General features: G+C 39.0%; 3 protein-coding genes across 10 annotated transcripts in view; 1 reads left to right on the top strand and 2 right to left on the bottom strand.

The window, feature by feature from the left end:
• LOC117299772 (band 4.1-like protein 5) overlaps positions 1–17059 on the bottom strand; it is a 44862-nt gene extending 27803 nt beyond the window's left edge. For all 8 annotated transcript variants that reach the window (XM_033783284.1, XM_033783283.1, XM_033783282.1 and 5 more), the window contains exons 1-6: positions 16695–17059; positions 9255–9359; positions 4827–4869; positions 2747–2825; positions 2312–2409; positions 601–721 (exon numbers count right to left, since the gene is read on the bottom strand). In XM_033783284.1, the coding sequence (XP_033639175.1) occupies positions 601–721; positions 2312–2409; positions 2747–2825; positions 4827–4869; positions 9255–9359; positions 16695–16883 (635 nt within the window). In that variant the 5' untranslated portion in view covers positions 16884–17059. The remainder of the gene's footprint in view (positions 1–600; positions 722–2311; positions 2410–2746; positions 2826–4826; positions 4870–9254; positions 9360–16694) is intronic.
• Positions 17060–17217: 158 nt separating this feature from the next.
• Positions 17218–26441, top strand: part of LOC117300005 (probable serine carboxypeptidase CPVL) — a 34142-nt gene continuing 24918 nt past the window's right edge. The window contains exons 1-3 of the mRNA XM_033783648.1: positions 17218–17323; positions 24300–24497; positions 25321–25377. Coding sequence (XP_033639539.1) covers positions 24305–24497; positions 25321–25377 — 250 coding nt within the window. The 5' untranslated portion in view covers positions 17218–17323; positions 24300–24304. The remainder of the gene's footprint in view (positions 17324–24299; positions 24498–25320; positions 25378–26441) is intronic.
• On the bottom strand, positions 19793–21885 carry LOC117300244. Its single transcript, XM_033783971.1, has 2 exons — positions 21348–21885; positions 19793–21234 (listed from the first exon to the last, which is right to left on the bottom strand). Exons 1-2 carry the CDS (start codon positions 21883–21885, stop codon positions 19793–19795), a joined length of 1980 nt encoding a protein of 659 aa, XP_033639862.1.

A 26441-nucleotide genomic window follows, 5' to 3' on the forward strand; every position in this document is an offset into this window, starting at 1 on the left:
GAGTTGTTTACCAGATCGGGCCGAGGGCCTTACCATTTCACAGCTGGAGGGGTGTTGTGTTGAAAGAAATCGGTGAACAATTATAACTTATGCATTTATTTTACTTTTTGACCAAAAAGTGTCGATGTTTTTGACCGAAAAGGTATTTATGAATGGGAATCAAAGTGTGTTGAATCGGTTTTCAACTAGTGGTTTAAACCCGCCGAGGCCCGGTTCTTTATAATTTACCTCCAGAACCAGGCCTCGTTGGGATTAAACCACTAGTTGAAAACCTCTTCACGACACATTGATTCCCTTATTAATTACTGAAGCTACATGTAAGAAACCTGATAGTGGTTTGGCATAGTGGTTTCTTTCCTCAAATTCCACCTTTAGAAACCTGGTTCGAATCCAATTGGGGGCATTATGCGGTTTGGGTTTTCAGTCCCTACCTGACTGCATGGGTTTTCCCTGGGATAATTCTCTATGGTTTTCCTCCCACGTCTAAATTTGAAACTTCTTCATTGTCTTCTCACATATGGGTGATTAAATTGTGAGAGTACTTTGGTTTCACAACCAGAATCAATAAACGAAATGAAAATACAAATAAAAATCATTTACTTCATTTCTTTGAATTTCTCCACAACTTCCACCTCGATGTCTTCAGTCTGGTAGGGGACAAATCTGAACTCTGACACCATCTCTGGAGTGTGGTCTAACTCATCGTAATCACCCAGCTCAGCTGTCAGGGATACAAGAACATCAATCAAGCAGGTTTAGGGATCGGGGGATTTCACAAAAAGCTAAGATTGATCTTAAAGACACAGGGGTGGATTTTACAAAGAGTTTAGAAAAGTCTTATCTCTAGTTAGGATGAGTTACTTGTCCTACACAATGTAGCTTAGGACTTGCCATACGTTTTAATATCTCCTAGGACTTAGTCCTAAGTTAGGACTAGTTCTAAATCTTTGTGAAATCCACCCCAGAACACTATTGGTAATTGTCAAAGACCAGTCTTCTCACTCCGTGTATCTCAACACATGCATAAAATAACAAACCTGTAAAAAATTTAAGCTCAATTGGTGGCCAAAGTTGCTAATAATAAAAGAAAAAACACCCTTATCACTTGAAGTTGTATGCTTTCAAATGATTGAATTCGAGACCTCAAAGTCTAATTCTGAGGTCTCAAAATAAAAAAAAGCATGTGCTTTCACTTGGAGCCGTTTCTCACAATGTTTTTAAAATACTATCAAAAGCTCTCCATTACTTGTTACCAAGTAAGTTTTTTATGCTGACAATTATTTGAGTAATTACCAATAGTGTCCAGTGCCTTTAACTCATGTATATGTAGAACCCATTTTTCTTGAATGTCAACATTCCTAAAAGCCCTTTTCACAGGAGAACTAAAAACCATCGACCATCGTTTACGCGCCAGTTGTCTGTCCCAGAGGTCGTTTGCGATTTCATGACAAACATTCACATGATTACACACATTGCATTCCCAACGCGTCGCCCCTTGTTTAATGTGAATCTGTTCGCTGGTGCACTGTCAGTGTCCTGTTTAGGGTTATGAATTTGTGTTAGATTACCATCGATCGCTTTCTTGATGCACCATTGTTTTGTTTTTATGCAACTTCTCAGTGTCCAGACTCGAAAGATATTCATCTTTCGAGTCTGGACACTGAGAGCATTTTGTTGGAAAAAATGCACGCGGAAAGACCAAATTCAACGCTCTCTTGATCAGAAGCTTCTTGGACATACTGTAGCATAAAAAAAACTTTAAAGAAAAGCATTATAAACTAGTTTTCAATTTGTGCTGTCGACACCATTTTGAAGGATACCTGGAATAAACAAACAACCTTTCTCCACCAGGTGAAGACCTGTAGTTTGTGCATGGAGAAAGACAACTCCATGGTTTCTGCATGGGTGATCGTTGTGCAGTTGACTGGGACCTTGGTAATCATGGTGTGCGTCCTTTTACACGAGTGATCTTTTGGAGATTCAAACAAGGATGCCATTTTTGGAGGAGGTCTTGATCCAGGTTGCTAATAAGGCTGGTCCATGGCGATGTCATCAAACGGATTCATTTTACACGACGCAAATTTGCGATTATATAACGGGAATTGATTTCATTCCCCACGACCATGGTTTAAAAAGCTGAAATGGTGTGAAAAGGGCTTTATTTTAACGATCTTGACCAAAACTCAGTGAGTCACTTGGCACCGAATCAACGACATAGACTTTCATTGAGCGATTCCCACTCTAGCTCTTTGTTTTCCTAAACAGATTAAAAGAATTGAACAACTGTAACAGTTATGTTGTCAAAACTTACACTGGAGGCTCAGAGCAGCAAGTTCTATTGCCGTGGTGACTGGTGGTTCCAGCTTCCCTGACAAGATATCTTGCTTCAATTGCAGGAAAAATAAATACCTGGCGAGAAAGAAAACACATTGTAATTATTTACTAACCAAAAGGACTTAAATGGCATTTAAATGCAAAAAATAGGTAGTGGCCTGAGGTTCCGACCCTAGTAGTGTCTTTCTCAAAGTCTAAATGAGACAGACTCTGCTAAGGTCGAAACCCCTCACTTAACCTTCCAGAAAAACGCTGCTAGGGTCAAATCGTCATGAAATTTCAAATGGAAATGCCCTTGCCCTCTCATTGATGAAAATCTAGAGTCATTAACTTTTTTCAGGATGAAATACTTCTGTAACAAAAGTAAAATTAGTCCATACACTGTAGAACCAGTAAGAACTAAAGGGCTTACTTTGTGAGTTCTTCATGTAGGTTGTTGGGTTCTGAAGAGTAGAACTTCACTTGGAATTTCAGCACATAAGGAGGGCCAGCTAGAGGGTAGATAAATAAATACAAAATCATCTCATATACGAGAACAGGCTTAGGAAATTCTAAACACAAGTTTTTTGGTCAATGCTAAGCATAATTGAACAATCTGTTAAAGATGTTATGTCAGATTTTTGGCCGATTTGACCCCAAAATTTTGATTTAAAATTCAATAGGTATTTCGATGGGGGTCAAGAACGTTACAAGCTTTCACAGTCCGCCAATTATTAGTAGCAGTCAAATAAAGTGCTCAAAATTAGTTTTTGTCGGGATCCCGACAATATATCGCGTGGCCAATTCTTATGTGTTTTATAAGAAACGTTTTAAATTTTTTTCATGGTTCCTGACCATTAAAAGTAAAAGTTAAACTTTTTTCGTTAGAGAGGGTGATACTCTTTGAAATACCATTCACTCAAAAAAATCTATTTTTTAATGTTAGGGACCAAAAATCTGACAAAGCATCTTTAAGTCGGCGCACATGACGCAAGAATATACATTGTACAAGTCCGTCATTGATACACACAATCTAAGAATTCAGATTGAAACTTTGATTAATCCCTTTCTCTAAAAACCTCATTTCTTGTTTAATATCGGTATCAACAACTGTCCACAGCTTTTAAGTCACTAATTATCAGGGTAGTTACAAAAAGGTGTAATGTACAAGTACCCTTCCTGTAAAATCAAACTTGAAATTTCTAAGTAAAATAAACTTTTTCTGGCACTTGTTCACCCTGGACTTTGTGGGCACCTGGCCTCTATTACATAGTGCCACTTTCCCCAGTTCCCATGGGGCGTCTATTGTACACAGCATCAAACTGTGATTGGATTGTTCTATAGAGGTCAAAGGTCCCCTGTACTAACCCACTGCTTTGACCTCTATACTGACCCCGCCTACAGGCCAGATGGTATGGGAACCTATCCCTACACATTATTTTAGATGTTTACACCTCAAGTTATAGGCCTAAATGGATCTGGATCTGTCTATTTCAAAGACCAAAGTCGAGTTGTAAACAAAAAAAACATTCTATAGATTGAACATAAACGAAAAACTGATTTCTTGCATACACGTACATGTACAAGTACATTCCAAACATAAGTTATATGAAATACAAGTTCTGTTGAACCATATTGATTTCATAACAAATGGTTACAAACGCTTATCATGGACCAACTCGAACGATCCAAGGCAACGTGTTCCTTTAACTTTTGAAATTCACCCTAGGAGTTGTACGTTGTACAATGTACAAGAAGTACAATGTACTTTAGTTAATTATTGTAGCATGGCAAATGTCATACTTCTTAATGGTTATTTTGCTGTGCAGTCTGTAGGGCCTAAAATACACTTGGACAGTCAGAGCATCAGAGGGAAACCACTGCGCGGTTTTAAACCTGGGGTTTCACACCGTAGTCAATAGGAGCTCTTCTTGGTGTTTTCAAACCCTGAGGGGAGCAAGCTTAAATGTACTGTCAAAAGCAATGAAGGCCTTCTTGATCAAACATGTTGTCTTAAGGAAATATCGCCAGGGTTACCCTCGGGAAATGTGAGTGGTGGTGGTGGTAGTGGTGCTGATGGGAGACCGGCTTACAATGTACATGGGTGGGTACCGGGAATGGGAGAGAACCCAAATACTGTAAGCCATTTAACAAACAAGCACGTTTTCCCCTTGAAATGGGGACACAAAAAAAAACAGCAGAAGTAGTGGTCAACACACCCAGAAATCCCCCCAAAACAATACAAACCCTGTGTACCACAAAATAAAAAAAAATCTGAAACAATGAAAAGAAATTATTCCACATAAAATACATCTACACTGTACACTGCATATCTGGTGATCACTGGTCTACTTTATTGTGTCGCATAAATGCATTTAAGGTTTTTGAAATCTTAATGTCTAATAGCTTTATGTGTGTCACTGTAAACCCACAATTTGTACACAAGTAACTATCAATGTAAAGCTTGTTTGAAGTACAGAGATGGGGGTTTGGGCTGGGCTTGAAAAACTTACCTTTTAACTGTTTCTTTAATTTCTTTGTTGGGTCCAGCCAATTCTGAAAAACAAAAGAAGGAGAAATAAAGGTCAAGTTCATCAAGCTTTGGTTGCATTTTTTAAAGTCCTAATGAACTTGCTATTTGGTTTTATTCCTACGATGTATTCTACAATTGTTTTGACAATAATCTTGGTTGCTTCCTTTTGGGAGGTGCAAGTTTAAGTGAGAATTACAGGCAATTATGAGTAATTTATATAGCAAATGTGTTGTGATTTCATTTAGACTTTGAGAAAGACTCTGCTAGGGTCAAAACATAAGGCCATGACAACTTGCATAAATGTACCACAGGGCCCAATTTTATAGAGCTGTTTTTAAGCATGAAAAGTTGCTAAGCACTCACTAAGCACTTCTAAAAATGCTAAACAGAAAAAGGTAAACCGGCTGAACTACCAGTTACATAAAATGTAAAGTGGACATTTTATGTACGAATGTGATGTAGTACCTACTAGAAAAAGCAGAAAAATGTTTAAAGCAATGTTATCTGCTTTAAAAGGCAGCTCTTTGAAATTGGGCAAAGTCGTTATGACATCATCTTGATAGAAAAAGGGGGCATACTCCATACTCCAAGACTCCATTTTTAACCAATCAGATAAGAGAATTCTATACATGTGGTATATATTCAATAGGGTTCCAGTTGGTGAGTTGGGTTAAGGTTCCCAGTTGGTTTAAGATTCCCAGTTGGGTTAAGAATCCCAGTTGGGTTAAGAATCCCAGTTGAGTGAATGTTCCTCAGAAAAAGTACAAAACCAATCAGAGCAAAGATGAATGGTCCTGATATGATACATGTAATATGCAGGTGAATGAGTTTGGGGTGCATTCTATTGATTTGGTGTCAACTGTATGCAATACAATGTACAGTGTACAGTGTACAGTCCACATATTTGGTGTTTTTCATGGCACATTTGCTTTAAATTGTTCAACATGACCTCAACTCATGTTCAGGTCAATCCTGGTAGCCCTCTTGGTGTAGAATTCACAAGCGATCAGTCATCACTGTAACAGTTCACTCTGTTATAATCAGGAATGAACTTTCCAAACATTGCTACTGTACTATGTACAATGTACGAACATACATGATACCGGTACTTGTTTTTAAAAAGGGTCTGCAGGTACAGTATGTATACATGTAACAGTGTAATAGCCCCCTATGTACGTAAAAGGAGGTTTTTATAACATCTTTCCCCGAGGGAGCCTGGAGTGCCTTGGCCATTGCTTGTTCTTTAAAACCTAATATCCAGGTGCCATATTATTTGCACTGTCTGCGTCAGATGTTCTGGTGTTTCTCTTTTTTAGCGATGTTTTTCTGATTGCATTTAATGGAAGAATAACAAACTGGAATTTTCTGATCTTACTTTTTTTTTAGGTGTTCGGGCCAACAGACCGGAACACCTTCTATTTTTTTATTTTTTTTTATTTTTAATGATACTTCTTCTTAGCTTCTGAATCTTCCATGTCCGCTAACAAAAACACCTTTACCAAACTTGTATGAACTTGTAGCCTTGCTCAAGGCAATCGCATTATTCGCTCCGAAAAGACGCTGCTGTAAACCCACCCGTATACACTGTGCGTGGTGCGTGTAATCACACCGCATGACCAACCCGTATACATACACACTGTCACATCGTACTACTACTGTGCACACAAGTCATCCGCATTCGTACCACTAACCGCATGCAAGGCAGTCACACTATTAAACCCACCCGTATACACTGTGCGTGGTGCGTGTAATGACACCGCATGACCAACCTGTATACACACTGTCACATCGTTAGGGCCACTGATTTTCCGTTTCAGAAAAGTGCAAATTCCGTTTGGCAAAAACATGAATTCCGTTTCAGGCACAAAAAATTCTGTTTCATGTTTTTTTTAATTAGATAAAAGGTTTTTTAATACCCAGGGACACACTTATAAAAATCAATTTGAGATAAGTTGCACTGCTGACTTCGTAAAATGTTCATTTGAACTGACAAATTTCAAAAAAATACTTTAATTTTGTTGTTGTATAATTGTGGATTATTTTGTATACTGCTGTTCGCTGAAACAAAAACATGTAGTCAGGGTAAAAAGGTTGCACTGTGACTGCAGTATCAATGCACATGATGTGATAGACTTGATTCCAAGTCTAAAACTGCAGTTGATTCTCTGCATCAGCCACACTGTAGACTAATGACAAGAGTGTAATCCACAAGAGGGCGCTGTTTCAGCATGATCAAAGACTTGGGAACAAGTCTATGGACGTGACCGTTCTCCATCCACAAACAAAATGTCAGCCGTTTTATTTTCGCTTTGGCGACAGAATGTTGACAATTTACGGTTTTATTTTAGACCTTTCCGAGATGAAAAAACATTGTATGTGTTCTTATAGATCATAGGTAAGCTAGTTTGTGTATTATTGTTGGTAAAAGAGAGGGAGAAAATGCAATTTGGGTGAACAAAAAATGTTAAAAACGTGCCGCGAATAATGCCCTTCGCTTAACCATGTTAACAACGTGTGTACATCATGTGTGTAAACATGGAGGATGGTGTGAAGTAGAACAGAATGATCCACGGTTACGATCTCTTACTTTTTAATGGCCGATTTCTGATGCTTTTTTAGTTTAACAAAAATAATCTTAATAAAGCATGCAATTTCAATAGTTTTGGCATCAAGAAGAAAAAAAAAAAAAAAAAAATCAAATTTTCTGAAATCCCGTTTTCCGTTTCTAAGGGCGGATTCCGCGAATTCCGTCCGTTTTCCGCAATCACGGAAAATCAGTGGCCCTACATCGTACGACTACTGTGCACACAAGTCATCCGCACTCGTACCACTAACCACATGCGGAGGCCGTCAGGCCGACAGCCTTGTCGGGTCACTTCCGGGTTCAATGTGTTTCATTAAAATATTTCCACTATTGGAAAAAAATGGGGGGGGGGCTCTGGGATATTCTAGTATGCAGCTCATGAATATCTTTAGTCAGACCTATCAGACAACACAGGATGTGAGGCAAATGAATAATTCATTTTGACGTCAAATCATGCACTTCCCTTATCACGACCTTTGGACTCTATCATGCTCGCTGAGCGTCCGTGGTGGTGGTGTGTGATGTACATGTACATGTAAACATGTCTCGTCTTTTGCGGGCATTATGGTAATGAGCCGACCGTGGTAACTCTTCGCTTATTATAGTAATGAGGTCAGTGGTTTAAACACAGACCCTACAAGGCTGTCAGCCTGACGGCCGACGCATGCGGATAGTGTACGGGGGCATCGTGTCATGCGATGTTACGCACAGTGAATACGGGTGGGTGTTTATACAGCGGCGGTCTTTTTTGGGAGTGAATAATTCGACTGCCTTGAGCAAGGCTTATGAACTTGATACTTCGCCAAAGTTAGATATTCATTAGGAGAGCAAACCGTGGGAGTTGCGTTATGATGACGTCATTTATTCTTGAGTTATGAAAATTCAACTTTTGATCTACAATAAGGAATTCTTACAATCAATACATCATCGGAAAAGCCATTAAAAACTACGTAAACGCCTCACAGACATGACACCATTTTGATCTTGTCTTCCGGCTCAAAAGAGAGGTTGAAAATTTCAAAATTCATATCTAAAGAACTACGTAAATCCCCCATTGGTATGCATACAGATTGTACATGTAGGCCCTCACCACGTGCATTGAACTAGCAGCAGCAGAGTCACGCTCCAGTGATCACCAATAGAGCGCGAAAAAGCTTCGAGTACAATAGTCTTCGTTCAAGGCATTTAAAATATACGTGTCCCTTACTGTTAGTTAGTCTACTATACAGTCAATATTTCATAAATTCATATTGCCTCAACCACATAAGCTATTTTGACAATCTATACATCATACGTGTAGGGCTTTACACTGGTGCAAATCTTTGTGTAAACCATTCATGGTTCTGAAGCTTGACCGGTTGGATTACTGATCTTTACTAAGTGACTGTTTAGTACAGATAAAGGTAATTTTGGCACATTTGATTTGTGACTTTGCCTCATTGTAATTTATGTAGCCAATTGCAGCAACATGTCATCATTGCAAATGTGGTATCATTTTACACAGAGAGGAACACTTCAGCTTTGCATTGATATGACTTATATACAAACAAAGTAATAAATGATAGCAATATACTTTTTGATTGAAAAAAGATTCCTAACTTTTTGTGAGCAGTCTAGTTGAAAGGCATGGGCCCGTCAAAATTGTGTATGATATCACGACAGGTACATGTACCTCTTAGTTTATTAAAATGTATTTTAAAGACAAAATAGCTATTACAGGAAAATATCAGGCTCTGAATTCCAGACCTACAAATAAAGTCCATACAATAAAGGAGGTGCCTTTACCTGTTTCTGGACTGGATTTTTAAGGGGATCTGTACTTACAAGGACTGATTGGTGATCTTTGTAACTGAGGCCGAAGTAATCTTTCTCCACGATATCTAGCGTATAAAAAACTTGGTTGTACAACTCCTCCGCATTGGCGTTTTTCTGCAAAAGATTTATATAAAAAAAGAGGTTATTTTGTTAATTGCATTGTAATATTCAAGTCTGTTTGGGCCTAGCCTTGATCGAGGCACTCCAGCCAGCCGCGACCTGCAAAATCCCAATCCCCATCACTGGATTTCGCCAGCGCACCCCCCCCCCCCATACATAACACAGTGCATATACATGTAATACGTGTAGCGTATATGTACACATACACACTGTACATGTATGTACATACAGTACATGTACAATCTGTACGCTACACGTACGGTACATGAGTAACTTCTGAGTAGCGTTGTTTGAGCCACACGCACGAGGTTGAAGACATGACCGTACTCATGACTACGCTATCTCGCTGTACAATGTACTGCACAAACAATGTATATTGTTCGTGTATACACACTGCGTGCAGAGTTTTTGATGCCGAAGCGTGCCGCGCACCAGGCCGAGGCACACAACGCCAACTGCCTTGAATCAAGGCTAGTTTGGGCCTGAAAATCACTATAACAAGTTAACAGTTTCTATAGGCCTTAAGTGAGATTTGCAGAAGACATCATAAACTCTTTGAAATGGACCAATGATTCTGCGAGGACAGATTCCTAGCGTGAATTTAACATTGTGTTTTCAATCATTTTTGGGTACCATCTTTGTGAAATTTTACCCCATTCTAATTTTTGACCCCAAAATGTTGAACAGGGACTAAGGGAATATAGACGTAACCACAACATGTACTATACAAACTTGTATTTAATCACTAAATATGACCCATTTACACACAATTTGTCATACAGTGACAGGACCAGCTGACACAACCTGTGCCCTGCATTCCCCATGGTGCTATTGATGTCTGGATGACAACACCAAAGGTCCTGACCAGCATGGGTGTGTTTCGTGTTTCTGATCTGGCTTCTTGACATTCTGGCGGTAGCCATAAATTTCTGCTGCCTGTAAAAGAAAACGGCCACCTACACATTTTTTGTACATGAAGTGTGTACTGTGTACAATGGATAATCAGCGAGCAAGGGGTATAGTATTGTACATGACACTGTCTGGTGACATCCCAATCAGCTGTTTGAATACATTGTACTATACATGGGTACATAGTTGTGTACAGCTGTCCTCATGTCAATTGCTTAGAGAAAGAAAAAGAAAAAACAACAGTAAAAAAAAACCACCCGAATTAAACATTGCCCAGAAAAAATTCTCTCTCAGTGATCCATGAAGGCCACTTCAATTCAAGGGAAAAAAATGTATTTATAACTTGTGGGAGCACGAAGATGTACACACAGTACAGTGTTTCAGGCCTAGTGTAAAAATGTTGTACTTTTAACGTATGTATATAACGTACTCTGCAGATCAGTTTTTGTTTTTTCAACAGTGTCTCTGTACAAAACAAAGATCTATCCAAAAAGATGCATTATAACATTTGACATATTTTCAAGGGACAACCCGGCTTAGTCTTAGACCAAGCTTGGCAACAGAAATGACAACCCCGACCAAAGCTCTTGCCTTTTAATATCAGAGCCGTGTTTGTATGTAAAACATATTACATAGATGTATTGTACATGGGAACCACTCACAAGCTGGCCATTTAAATCTGATGTAAAGTGTACAGTTGCGTTTAATTATTATTTCCATAGTACACACACTTCCACAAGGCAACTGTTACACAGTTTCTGAGCCTGGGTGGGGCATAGTGATTCATGTCCTCAAATCCCTCCTACAATATGAAAACTTATTTTGCGAGTGATTATACCAATTGGAATGTACAATGCAATTTGCCACTTGACATAACTCTAATTTGCTATTCTGTACATCATGATTTTTATAGGTTACTGTTCACAAGACTTTGGAAGCAATTGGTTGGTCTTTGAAGGGGTGGTTGCAAATGTGCCAAATGAGCCCATAAACTTTGTGGCGGTAAATGGTGGCAATCACCTCTTCCCCTTGGCTTCTGCCTTGGTCCACCCTTAGCATTGTTATTACACTAGAAAAAATACAATGGCTGTGAGAGTCACAAACAATTGGGACACTTTCTACTCTCACCACATCTTTATTACAAACCAAAAAGCCTTAAGTTTGTCAAAAAGAGTATTGATGTTTTCCTTCTTTTAGATTTAAGTTTGTATCAACTGAAATTGAAAAGTACATTGTATATGTACAACATGTCACATCCAGCAAAAAAAAAGTTCTTCAAAGTATATATTTTTTGTAAAATATAATATTTTGTTGTCGACTTCTGTGCTAATAATTGTCATACATACGTGTTATGTAACATGTGTACGTGCGGTATTGTAATTTGCTGAAGTTCCAGATGTTGGTTTAACGGTGTGTTAATTTTTTTTTAAATATAATTCCTCTAAACAAAATGTGATAACTTTTAAATGGCGATTGCTTCATTTTCAGAGGGGATATATGTAAAACAAATGACCCACACAAACATGCCTCGAAATTGCACGGATTTCCTTTTATTTGTACCTCAACGACTAACACGGTCGCCCATTTATGGGAGTCAACTGGATGTGACATCATACATATACCGTATGTAAATGGCCTGCTCGAAGTTGCGAGATAATTATGAAAGAAAAATCGCTGGTCATGCTTGTCTTGTCACACACAGTTGTGTGCTTTCAGATACATGATTTCGAGACCTCAAAATCTAATTTTGAGGTCTCAAAATCAAATTCGTGGAAAATTACATGTACCTTTCTCAAAAACTATGTTACTTCAAAGAGAGTTGTTTCTCACAATGTTTTATACTATCAACAGCTCCCCATTACATGTACATGTTCCAATTAAGGTTTTATGCTAATAATTATTTTGAACAATTACCAATAGTGTCCACTGCCTTTAAACTTTGAACAGTGCAAATACCTAGTGATGTGTACATTTGTATTTAATTAATACAATTTCCCTTTCTGTCAATTAAATATGACAAAGCTTTCTGTATTTTTGCCTTCCAATTATGCTCCACGTCTTTGTAAACAGACTACAAACAAAATTTCTGTACTGTAATAAATACAACCATGAAGTTACAGACAGGGATGCCTGATTATGCAGACCCTTACATTGTCCTTTTCTATTGTAATTTATGTATACCAGCCCAGGCTGTCATCCTTTATACATGTAGGGCCAGTTGGCTTTGTGTTTACTGTAAACAAGGCCATGAAAGCTGTTCGTTTATATTGAAAATCAAATTAAAAAGGACTGTAACCAAAATGTGTGTTCCATGATGTACACATAAATACGAAGGTTGGGAGGCCTACATGTGTATGTAGTATGATCAATCTACAATGTTACTTTGTCCTTTCTTCATGCTTACAAATGTTTTATTTATTTCCCCAGTTAAATCAACCCATTTGAACGGGTTGTACAGAGGTGTGTATTATATAGTGTATTTTATTCCACCTCTGGACAAATTGCCTCTACATTTAATGTACTTAAGTTACAATTGTACATCATAATAGCATACTAGGCTAAATGCTCACAAATAATATGGTAATGCCTAAAACTTCGCCACCCTGAGGATAAAGAATAACTGAGGTTTTACCCAATTTACATTTTACACTCATTGTGGTTTAGTTGGTAAAACACTGCTCTAGAATTACAAAGGTTGTCTGTTCACGTCCCACCCCGAGTAATACATAATTTGCTTACTGATTATTTTATAGAAGTCAAAGTGAGTATCGAGTGCTAACACACATTAGTGTAAGGGTAAAACCCCCAAATTAGGCATTTTATAACAAATGTTATGTTGGCGTAACGTGCCCAGAAATATAGACATTGTGACATCACATGTTTACAAAAGAGCCACAGAGCCTGGACTTCCTGCAGGCATGATTTGTACATCCCAGCTCAATAGAAGAAAACATAAAATCTATTTTGTGGAGATTGCACTGTGTAATTCTTCTCAACTTTTGATATGATGAAAGGGGGCACATCTCAAAACTTGACCAGCTTTTACTTTCATAAGTCTTGCTTTTATGTGAAACTGGAAAATTTCTATGTGTCACACAATCTGTACACAAAACAAGTCCCGTTAATGGGTGGCAACTGCATACAAAGTAAACAGTACTAATGTATGTATAGTCACCTTACTAAATTGCCCCACTCCCCTTGCCATCATTTTACATTTAGCACTAAATGTATGTATGAACACTATTTGTACATCATCATATTTTTCAGCACCAACCTTTATTTATTTTTTTATTTTAAATCTGTAGACATACACAATAGTTACAAGTTGTACAGGGGCTGTCAAGGTTAAAACCAAAGTATAAAAACTTTCATAAAAAGATGTGTAAAACCAGACCCCTCCCAACGATAAAAATATAATTATATTACAATATAAAAAGGAGATTGCACTGAAACATTACAAATTAAAACGCAAGAAAAACCAGATTATTGAAGAAAAAAAAGTGCACCCCCAATGAAACACCGTGACAACAATTTAAGAATAAAAACCATAGAATGCACTAAAACCCTCAAAAAACAAAATATATCTGGTACAGAGAGCAATTAAAAAACTCATTCAACTTAAAACTTAAAAAACCTTCAACTCATTTCAAAACATAACAGAGAAAACATGAACCATAATTTACTATCTTACCTATTGCACTTTCAATTACTACAGGACATGTATGCAAACTGTGTTTATTACAACCCTGACTTCACAATAAATCACCCTTGATCCCCAAATTCAAGAAACTATCAGACCATGACATGTTTACATGGCCAACACCAGACAGCATAATTGATTCGCCAAATGGCATCCACCATTTCTAAATTGACCAACCACATTCTTTGTTCCAAGTGTGTGTGTCATGCCATTGGAATGTTTTCATGTCTCATATTTATTTTTAATAGGTCATATTATATTTTTTGCACACATTTTGGTAATAACTGATAGTGTACGCACACAGCGTTAATTGTACAATGGGTAACATCTTCCACATCATTGATGACTGGTACTGCCATGACTGCAGGGCTTGAAGTGAAAATCCCCAAGACCAAAAGATACAAGTAGCTCAACTGTTTTTTTTCATTGACCAAAATTGTTTTTCTCATAAGACCACGATGGCAAAAGAAGACTTTCCAAGTCTGTAAATTTTTAACCCTGCACAAACTAATTCAAAAACAAACAAAAACCATCCTACTTGCATGGTACATGTAATTGTATTTAGTTTGTTATTAATCCTCGATAAGATGCATGATTATAAACCAGTTTAATGACAATGACACAAAATAATAAGTTATCAACACATTCAGGGGCTGTACTAAAAATTTACAGTGGGCCGCAGGGCATGTTTAACATGTACAAATGTAGGTCATTGATTTCCCAGTTTGGCCAGATGAACTCATGCAATAACAAGCCTATTTGTTTTATTGCTGTTTTTAAATTGAATAATTTGTTTGCCAAGAGGTGCACCCTTCTATTTTTGTTAAGCCTTGATGTCAATAGAGCGGTATGCCTGAAGCGTCATTCTATAGGAAAACAGAAAGGGCAAGAGCATCAAGGAGATTTCTCCTACTGCAAAGAGCACATCTACAGGTGTATGGGGACATATTGTGAATTTCTTGGAACATTGCAAAGGGCACCAAGGCAACAGAGATATTGTTGGAAAGTTTTTCTGATTTTGATTCTGTTCGTGTATAAAACACTCCAGCCCAATACACATTTTGTGCTACAGACGGACCCTACTTGTTGATTTTCTCCCCAAATTCGAGCCCAGTGTTTGAGTGTTACTGAAAACAGACAACAAGCAACCCACCCCCCCCATTAATTTTTATTTTAAACCTCGCAGCATCTATGTACACCTCTTTTATGAAGTTATTGGATTGGTTTGGTGTAATAAATGGCAGCTTGCATGTGTCACACATTGTGCTTCACAATATCTTTAAAATGCAAATTGATGGGTGTTTCCTACGTATTTTTTTTTTTTTAAAGTGACACCGACAGTTGACAGTAAAACTACGTAACACTAACACTGATTTCTTGACAGCTTGATGTGATCTGATGATGTCATCACAACTTTACTGTCGTCACATGTTCATTGTTTAACGCATCACCCCCTTGCACTATGATCAGATCAACAGTGCACTTTATCCCCGATGCAAATTTAACATCTATTATATCATTGCGGTACCCGCTGCCAAAACATAGGATTCGAACTGCCTCTAGCTGGTAAGACACTGCTCTAGAATTGCAAGGGTCGTGGGTTCGAATCCCACCCGAGTAACTTGCCTGTGATATTTTTACACAAGACTCGGGAAAGTACTGAGTATGGTGTATTGGTAAAAACCAAAAATTAATATAACAGTGCACATTGTTATGTTATAGATGTATATAATGTGTAGCAGGGTATTCAGGTGTGTTAAGTGCCTAGTTTACTAGTTGCGATAACGTAACCCTCCTCCCGACAGCCACCAGGCCGGAGGGTTACGAAGCATCCGCAATCTGTGCAGGGCAAAATGGTTAAAAACGTATAATTTCGACAGCCAGTCAGCAGATTTGCTCCATTTTTACCACATTTGAAAATCATGACACAAACTCTAGGAACACGAACTTGATCCTCAATGCCTAATGAATCCTACAAAAATTGCTTACAAGCATGCGAACGGGGGAAAATGAACTAGACGGGAACAAAATTAATTCAACTGACAGACAATATCAAACGAGCAAAACAGGACAAGAAATATTGATCAGGACAGAAACAATTTACGGGGCTATGGAAATAATACGGGAAAGGAAAAAAGAAAAGAACTAATTAACAGGACAGGAAACAAACAACCTGAACGGGAAAAAATAAACGAAACGGAGTACAAATACAGGGACAGTAATTGGTATTGTGACGTCGTCACTCTTGTTAAGCAATAATTAAATTAATAAGATTGATACAAAGTTAAGATCAATCATTCTATAGCATCTACTACAACAATACTATATTTTATACTGTATTACTAAGCATGCTACTAAGCATGCTTAGCATGCTTAGCAGCTTAGTGCTTTGGTTTGTAAATTGTATTGTGAAATTGGAACAGCGCGGAACTCTACATGTAGCTAGGAATCTAGCCGGAAAAGTTTCCGTATGGCGCCACCACTTTTTCATTCGATATGAAATAATATAGTATCTAATTTACCTCAATGAGATATCCCTTTTTGTAAAAATGAGTGAAAAGGTGGTGGCGCCATACGGAAAGTTATCCATCTAGCCTAGGATTAGGATTTACTTTTTTTTTTAGGTGTCTTTTATTTTACTTATAGGTTAGGAAGTCATCCAATTGAACTTTGAAGCATAGTCGGTCATAGATAGTTAATTTCAGATTATTTATACTCACTTTAACCTCGTAAACTTTGTCTGTGCCATCCAAGAATAACACCTTACAGACGAAAACATGTTTGCTGCTTGCCGCCGGGACATGCACTTCGGTCCCCCGTCCGCCATGTCCATGCCCCCCACCAGCTGCGGCAGAGTTGTCGTGTCGACGATACCGCCGTGAAAATCTCCGCGACAAAAATCGCATCATCTTGACATGTAATTCCCTCGGTTAAATTTAGTATTTAGAAACCGGAGAAAGGTTATAGAGACTTATTGTACATCTGATATGTCACCTGGCTTCTTAAGTTGATCATGTTTCTGTAAAAAGAGAAATTTCAAGGCATGTTGTTCCGGTTTGAATCCCATATCATTTTGAGCTTGGATGGCAGGTACGAATTTGTGTAGTGTTGGTACCCGTTTCTGCTTTCTAAACGTAAAAATGGTATTAAAAGATAAACGTCACCAGTGTTTACCATCGACCCATATCAAAAACTCGCGAGAATTCCAAACGATCGCGAGAATGTAAAATAAAGATGGCGACGCCCATGTCCACCATGATGAGTCAAATTTGTGCTATTTTGATTTGATCTGTCTGCAGTTGTTGGTTGCTCTGTCCGCTCTGTCTGTCAAGTATTTCCGTTTAATTTGGTAAATATAAGTCTCGTGTTGTCATTTCTTTGTTACCAACCAGAACCATCAAGGTATATTATTAATATTTAAACATATCAAAATAGTGAGAAAATCATTCATTTTTGGGGGATGGGACTGCCGGTCACACTAGTATAAAATACCACCGACAACTCATGACCCCTCACGACAACTCACGACATCCCCCAACTCACGACAAAACTTTTTAAATGCACTTTAACAAAACATTTGAACATAACCCAGGTCAAAATTCCAGTTGAACCTAGTTACTGGGGTCAACTGGTTCAACTGGAAAGTGACCGAACTCGTCCATTTTCCGTATTATCAACTGGTTTGGACTAGGTTTAACTGTGTTCAACTAGGTTGAAATTATAAACCAGTTGGTTTCTGTCCATTTTCCATATTAAACCAACTGGTTTTAACTGTGTTTAACTATAGTTTATCAACTGGTTTCAACTAGTTCCAGTTAAACCCAGTTTAACTAGGTTCAACGGGAATTTCGACCTGGGTAGTCAACCATTAAATATATGCACCACAAGAGTCATATGCACCTAAATCACTTTTAAACTTTTGAAAAGTTTGTTCTTTTAATTTATAACTGTAAATATTAAAAAAGGTGTTTTTTAGTTTTACCCCGAATTTAGTAGCAAAGGGAAATATTTGCCATGTTGTCTTTCGGCGTACTTGGACGATTCTATTACACCGCAGGGTAGCCCACCTTGTTGAGCTGTTAATGGCTCCGCTTTTAACATCGGTCTCATCACTGTCACCAGTAACAGCTAAACAAGGTGGGCTAACCGCAGGGGGCATGGGTAATTTCTGAGGGATGAGTTGTATTTTTTTCTTTTTGGTTTTAGCTGCTGTTTTTTTCTCTTTCTTGTTAGTAAAAACTAAGCCGACACTCTGGAATTCAATAAAAGGGAAGATTTAAGTATAATATTTTTTAAAAGGATAACTTTCCGTATGGCGCCACCACTTTTTCACTCATTTTTACAAAAAGGGATATCTCATTGAGGTAAATAAGATACTATATTATTTCATATCAAATGAAAAACTGGTGGCGCCATACGGAAACTTTTCCGTTTAAAACTCTATGGGGACTATGAGAGGCACATAAAATGTTAAATAATCATTTTGCATATTGTATCACCCCTGCTGTGTAATGGAATCGTCCACGTACTCACTATACTATACTATACTATACTACAAAGGCATTTATAAAGCGATCTTACAAAAAATGTATCACAGTGCTTTACACAGAAAGAAAGAAAAAACAAGATAAACATACAACAAAATTAAGAGTCATATAAATAGGTTTTGAGAGCTTTTCTGAAGGCTGCTAATGAAGATGAATGGCGTATAATGTAGGGTAGTCGGTTCCACAAAGTAGGCCCTGCAGCAACGAAACCCCGGTCACCAGATGAAGTGCGAGAATGGGGGATGATCAGAACTCTGTTATCTTTGGCAGATCGCAGTCCTTCTCTAGTTGGAACATACGGATTAATGAGTTCTTTGAGATATAGCGGAGCATCTGTGTCGGTGATACATTTAAAAACAATTGTGAGAAGTTTGAACTGGATGCGTTTTGAAATACAGAGCCAATGAAGTTCACGGATAAGTGGAGAGACGTGGTCATATTTCTTGGCCTGGAAAATGAGCTTTGCAGCCCGGTTTTGTAGACATTGAAGCCGTTTAGTGTCTTTGGAGGAGAGACCCGCAAGCAGAGAGTTGGCGTAGTCGATCCTTGATGTGACAATTGCTCTTACTGCGTCCTGGCAGGCAGATTGAGTGAGGAAAGATCTTATGCGAGACAAATTGCGAAGGTGAACATTGACAGCATTGGATATAGAAGAAACCTGGTTTGACATGCGCATTGATTGGTCGAATACGACACCGAGGTTCTTTGTTGTTGAAGCCGGAAGAATTACTTCAGAGCCAACCTTAAGTGTCACAGAAGATAGTAAGTCCTTGAAACAGGGACTTGCAGCAATGAAGAACTCTGTTTTAGTTTCATTTAACTGAAGCATGTTATTTGCCATCCACTTCTTTATGCTCAGAATACAGTTGGAAAGGGAAGACAGGGCATCATTAACTTCACATTGATTACGAGGGTCAAATGAAATGTACAATTGCGTGTCATCTGCATAAAAGTGAAACATAACATTTTTGTAGCACTTGATTATATTTGCAACAGGATGAGTGTACAAAGAAAAGGATTGGGGGCCAATTACAGAGCCTTGTGGCAAACCAAAGTTAACAGATTGTGGATCAGACAAAGCACCAGCAATTTTCACTCTATTGGAGCGATTACAAAGGTATGACTCAAACCATTTACATACACTACCACTTATGCCAAAGATATTAGACAACCTGCCTAAGAAGACACTATGGTCAACTGTGTCGAAAGCTGCCGACAGGTCCAGCAACAACAGGAAGACAGCCCGCCGATTGTCAAGAGCAGACATGATATCACTCTTGACTCTCAGCAGAGCCGTCTCCGTACTGTGGCCTGCTGTAGGCAGACTGATACATTTGAGTGAGATTATTACTACAAACATGGTTATTTACACTGCACAGAGCTGCTTTTTCAATGATCTTAGACAAAAACGCAGGTCTGAAGTTCTTAAGATTGTTACAGTCCAAGTTGTGTTTCTTCAGAATGGGTGTGACTATGGCTTCTTTCAGGGAAGAAGGAAATGATCCAGCAGACAGGGATGTGTTCACAATTGATGACAGAGCAGGCAGCATAATATCCAAGTTCTTCTTAAGGAGCCATGTGGGCAATGGGTCGAGACCACATGATTTACTGTGAGACTTCATGACAAGCTTAGCAACCTCATCTGGGCTCAGGAAAAAGAAGTCTGTGAGCTCTGGGGGCTGGACATTAGGGCAACACTGTTCAGTCAGGTGTTGTGATTCGGCCTGTTGGACATTTGGGTCACTTAGAGAAGATCTGATGGATTGCCTGATTTTAGTAATCTTCTCCTTGAAGTAGTTGCAAAAACGGTTACTAAGTGACTTCATTGAGTCACTCGAAGGTAGGGAGACAACAGAGCGATTTAACAACGTGTTAAGCGTCTTAAACACAGTCTTAGTGTCAGCGGATGAGAGGTGGTTAGTGTAGTATTTCGATTTCTCCTGGCGAATAACTTTGGACAATTGATGAATTTGGTCGAGATATTTTTGACGGTCTTCAGCATGTCCACTTTTGCGCCAGGTTCTTTCACATTTGCGTCGAGTACGTCTAGCCAGGTGAATCTCAGCATTGTACCAAGGTGGATTTGATTTGAGCATGCGAGTATGTGTTGTTACAGGACAATGGAGATCCAGCAGTGTTGAAATGGTCTTCTCATAGCATGAAACTTGACCTTCGATGGAACCATCAAAGGGAAATGATTCAAGGGCATGAATCATGTCGCTCCTAAAAGCATCATTGTCAAGATCCCTGTAGTTTCTTGAATTGGTGGTTATCTTCGGGTGATGTGGTTTCGCACGATTAATCACACATTTGATGACATGGTGATCCGAGTACAAAATGTCAAGAACAGTGCAAGCGATCACAAGGAGGTCATCAGGGCGAGAAATGATCAGGTCCAATGTACATGTATGACCGAATTTGTGAGTAGGTTCAGTGATGTGTTGTGACAGACCAGCATCAGCAATTGATGTGAGGAAGTGTGCAACCTCTGGCTTGGATGGGTTATCAAGATGTAAGTTGAAACCCCCCAAAAACAAGAGCTTACCAGAGAAAAGTGTAACTTCATCCAGAAAGTCATCAAATTGTGATAGGAAATCAGAAGTCTTTAATCCATTCCTTGGTGATGGAGGGGGTCGGTACACCACATAAAGTCGAAACTGATTGCCAGAGTCACACACGCAAGCAAACTCGAAGGAGGTAGGCTTGAGATCAACTTTTGTAAGCGACAAGTTGAGAGAGCTCTTAAAACAACAGCAATCCCACCGCCGTAAGACTCACATTCACGTGGAACATTTAAGCAGGAATATCCAGGGGGCGTGCACTCACTGATGACAACAGAATCGTTGTGCCGCAACCAAGATTCGGTGATGCACATTATGTCCACATCATGTTCTAAGATGTAATCAAACAGAATGTTGGTCTTATTTCTCACACTGTTGGCATTCCATAAATATACATTAAGCTTACTGTATGTTTCTCTGGGGATAGGTCTCAGGTTAATCAAGTTGACACCAGTCTGATGGTTAACGTGTGTTTTTTTGTCCGTTCTTGATATTATATGGACCGGAAGTGGTCCATGAGAGTTGGCTGGGGAGGGCTCATTAGTAGTGTCATTGTTCCATAGTTTGGAAGGTTTGCGTCGAATATGGGATCCAGCACGTCTACTCCGATATCGGAAGATACCCAAGTCTTTAAGGGTGGTGTAAGTTTTACTTGGTATCCATTGCCTAGGCATGTTGTGGCCTAGGGCTAGTAACTCAGTTCTACTGTATGTTATACTTGCAGTAGGAGGTGGTTGCATTGTAGTTGACCAGTGGTGCTGAACAGCCCCATTCATCTCCAGATCACGTGTGGTTTGAGTCATTGATTCTGTCATTAGCATATGATTGGGTGGCTGTACCTCCAAGTCAAGTGGACCATAGGTACTGATATACAGAATCAGTAAAGTACAGATCCAAGGTAGAAAAATCATCATGCAAAAATCACTTTCGTGAGAAGTCCAAATCCGAAGAAAACATGACCAGTGATGTCAGTACAGATCATGATGATGTTGGATAAAGTTTTAGGAACATGTAAGCTCAAAAAACATATAAAAAGCTCAAAATCTGGAGAGCTCAGAAAAAAAAGAGTGGCAGCAGCTCAATCAGTGCCTCAACTTGAAAGACAGCATGGCAGATATTTCCGTTCGTTACTAAATTCGGGGTAGAAACACTTTTTGTACACTTGAAAACACAATTTTTTCAACAGTTTGAAAGTGATTTGGGTGCATATGACTCTTGTGCATATATTTACCAGTTGACTAAATGTTCAAATGTTCTGTTAAAGTGCATTTAAAAATTGTTGTCGTGAGGGGTCATGAGTTGTCGGTATTTAGTGCGACCCAGGACTGCTTGCAATGGGATGCGTCACCGAAGTGGTTAGTTAAACTGCTGGACTTGAAGTTGTAATCACAAGGTTGTGGATTCAAATCCCCCAGCTCACCGCTGATTTCACAATGATGACTAGAAGTAGAATAAATATTGTCGTCTAGTTAATGAGTTGATACAATTTCTTGTATTAATTTGTGCAATTCATAAGTTAGGTTAGTATAAAACTTAAAAGTAAAACATTGACCCTGGGAAACTACCCTCTGAGACTGGGCCTGACTAGCTCTGATGCTGAAGTAACATAGTTTTTTAGAAACGTTGTAATTTCTCACTTAAATATTTCATTCATTTTCATTTTCATTTCATTAAAAAAATTAAAGACTTCTAGCTAGATAGAAGTTTTTTATTCCTACTTCTAGAAACCTAGTGTTTTTTGCCTATCTGAAGAAAGCACACAAATTCATCCAACAAGGGTGTTTTTTTTCCCCATCATTTTCTCGCAACTTTGATGACCGATTGAGCCCAAATTTTCACAGGCTTTTTAATAGTGCTTATGATGGGATACACCAAGTGAGAGCACTGGTCTTTGAAAACTACCAAACGTGTACGTGTCGTGAGAGCGATTGGCTGTTGCCAGCTTGGTGTGTTACTGTTTCCCTTTGTGGGAAGATTATTCAAACAAACAAACAATTGCATTGCAGCATGCTAATTTTTAGTTGCGATAACGTAACCCCCCTGGTGTTGGAAGGAGGGTTAAGTTATCGCAACTAAGGGTTGTTCTAAAATCCCCTCGTCCTCCTCGACCCCCTCCTCGTCCTCCTCGATCAGCCACACAGAATTGAGAGTATTATACTCTCCGCTTCCTCACGTCATGTGCACACCGATTCGGAACCCCCAAAACACGTGTGCGCCTTCAGTCCAATCCTCGAGCTACATGTACCTAGCTCCGCATAGAGAAACGTTATCCTTGGTGTACTACACAGGACGGGAGCGATCGGCCGGAAATGTGTCTGCCTGATCATCACGTATTGAGCTGGCTGTAATCGTACTCGGGCGGTAAATGCAGGTTCCTAGTTGGGATAATAATCTCGGATCGGCCCAGACATACGCGTGGAAATGCCATGGTTTTTTTATCTTACATACATCAAAATTGCCACAGGCCCGTAAGGACCGTATCATACGCGGTGTTGTGATGTGCAAGGCATGGTAGTCGACGTCAGCATACAAAATTGTATGCGTGATTGGCTGAGGTTGTGAACTGTGGCAAGTTTGGTGTACAGAAAAAGAAATTACACACAAGTCGAGGGGTCTAGGGGGTTGTGGGTCGAGGGGGTTTTAGAACAACCCATAAATTAACTATATAAAAATCCTATCATCATCATTTCGTGACTGACGTCACGACTGTCGTTTGCAATCAATTCATGACTGACGGGTAGGTACTTCAAGGCACCTTGCAAACTCGGCACCTACACAAACGCGGCACATGCACAAACAATAACTTAATGTTAAAAAGCTCGTTTGTACAAGAAGAAATAGAAAAATCATCGTCTTTTAAACTTACTCTGTGTCTTCCTCAATGATTTACACACCTTGACCCCTCGACTTTTGCGCGATGTTTTTTCTGTATCCTCCACTGTCCTGTTTTCAACATTATATTGCTTTTTTGTTTTAATTGGACAACAAAAAAATGATGCCATACATCAACTGAAAGGACACAAGTCCTGTGTCATGGTCGTGATTCGAACCCACACCCCGATGTGTACCACTCACTCCAATGATGTTGTAAATTAATCTGATAAGAAGTGTACTGTATGGACTATTTTGTTTCTAAATTAAGAGGTTATGAATGACTGCATTCTTCTGAAATTATTGTTCGATATGACACTAAACAAATTTGTTTTATTGATTTCAGCCGCAATGTTACTTCTGATGATTATTGCGATCCTCATGTGTGGCATGGTTTCCTTGCCTTGCAGCGCACAGGCTTACCGCGGACCATTCCAGAAAATGTTTGCAGCCAACCCGCCAAAGTACGCCAAAAAGACGGGTGCTGACCCAGGCCAGCCCTTGTTCCTGACACCTTATATTGAGGCAGGCAAAATCAAACAAGGTGATTGATTACATGATATGTATCTGACCATCATAATTCTATCGGCCAATCAAATTTGTTACTCGAAAGGGCGTTTACAGATACCATGTTAACTTGTTATTTTCTAAAAGTTTCACAAGTAAAATTTTCCAAGGATGAGATTAAATCTAGTCTGTCTTAAGAAGGGACTATTATACACATATTGACAGGCATTGAGGTAACTGGTGTACGTCTATTCCCCCGAGGGACTTTAAGTAAACTTGCGGGTACAACCATGTGTACATCGCTTATGAGTGAGTGTTGGCTCTGAAAAGAGCCGGTTTGGTCTCAACAATTCGAACAGTGTACTCTGCTCGTCTTCAGGAGACAATCACTCATAACAGATTTACACATGGTTGTACCCGCAAGTTTACTCTTTATTTATAGTTTCTTCTTATTTCTCTACACCACACCATGTCAAATTATATACCAAGCACAGATTTTTGTTTCTGGTGTTTTACTTCACAGAGTGCGACTTAAAAGTGTGCATGATGAAAGTTCTAAAACATTGGTTCAAAGGGTGGATAAATATTACATTGTAGTCCTTGTTCAAGGCTGTGATGTTCTTGATACACATCCGTTTTTGTGGGAGGAAGCTACACCTACTGAGCACTACTTACTTGTGTGTGATACTGCACTACTGGAGATGCAGCTTTGGGAAAGCAGTTAGTGTAGCGCAGTGTGAAGCCACAGATAGTGTATCAAAAACAGACAAACACAGTCTTGAATCAAGACTAGTTTCCAAACTAGTTTATCCGGCAGCAACATCTGTTACAAGAAAGGAATATTTTTTTTCAACACGCAGGTCAAAGATTGAGTCAAGTTGGAGTGCTCAATGGAACTACAGTTGCGAGTTTCTCAGGTAAATTTACGAACTTTTGTTGTTGTGTATGTCCTATTTCCCCCCCTTTTTTTTACAAGGAGAGTCTAATAGACCTTCGTCATGGTGAATTTTCCCATTGATATCAATGTTACCAAACTGAGGCTGGAAGAACAATGGTCTGGTTCTTTTTGCAAAATGATCATTAGCATTCATTATTGTTATTCTATTTGAAGAACATGACCAAGATGGAGGCACCATGATATAAGCATGGAGGAAGGAAGAGAAGGAGCTCGAAGGAAGGGACTTCAAAAGTCGAACCTGTGGTACTGCGGTCGGATAACTAAGCTTGGGCGATATCGATTTATTTTATTCACGATATATCGCCAACAATGTATCTCCATATTCGATATAATCGTGATTAATTAAATTTAACATCATCAGTCTTCAAACTCCCAGTGAAAGTTGTAGAAGAGACAGTTGTAGCATAAGAGAGGTGTTGTAATGACCTATTCTTCTGGTTTTACTCCAAACCAATGGGGTGTAAAACTAGGGGCCATTACTTACATGCGTTTAAGATGTTAAGTCTGTTTAGTCTGTGTAAGACGCCTAATCTCCGCTTTGATTGGGTTTTTTCCCCGTAGAAACCCGGTCGGTCCAATCTACAAAGGAATCTTGCGGTTGCGTCTGTGACTGTCGCAGACCGCAGGTGACTCGCAGCTCTTTAGTGATGATGTAAGATTATCTCCACTATGAGATTTATTGTCGCAAGACGTCTTGGCTAGGAAATACATCGCGATACTTGGTCGATATCGCGATTTACCGATATTTCGATTAATACAAAATCGATCTGATATCAATATCGATTCCAAATTAGTATCGCGATATTCGATAATATCTTGGTATCGCCCAAGCTTACATTTAACGACACCTCAGAATCACCCAGATACCTTATACAGACAATGGGCAACCTGGCGCATGTGAGTTTGCGTGTGCGCACTTGGTTCTTCACTCAACTATGGTGTCATCATAGAGTTATATATAAGTACTAGAGGGCGCACTGGTGATGCTTCTTGCACAAACGCGACGGGACCGCAACGAGACAC

Source organism: Asterias rubens, chromosome 15 (assembly GCF_902459465.1).
Source record: "Asterias rubens chromosome 15, eAstRub1.3, whole genome shotgun sequence".
Classification (NCBI taxonomy): domain Eukaryota; kingdom Metazoa; phylum Echinodermata; class Asteroidea; order Forcipulatida; family Asteriidae; genus Asterias; species Asterias rubens.

Bases quoted from the DNA above. Each gene is read 5' to 3' on its own strand.
- LOC117300244 (XM_033783971.1), bottom strand. From the start codon at position 21,885: ATGACTCAAACCACACGTGATCTGGAGATGAATGGGGCTGTTCAGCAC. The intron at 21,235-21,347 runs GTGAGTGCACGC...CGCTTACAAAAG, and splicing joins CAACGATTCTGTTGTCATCA to TTGATCTCAAGCCTACCTCC.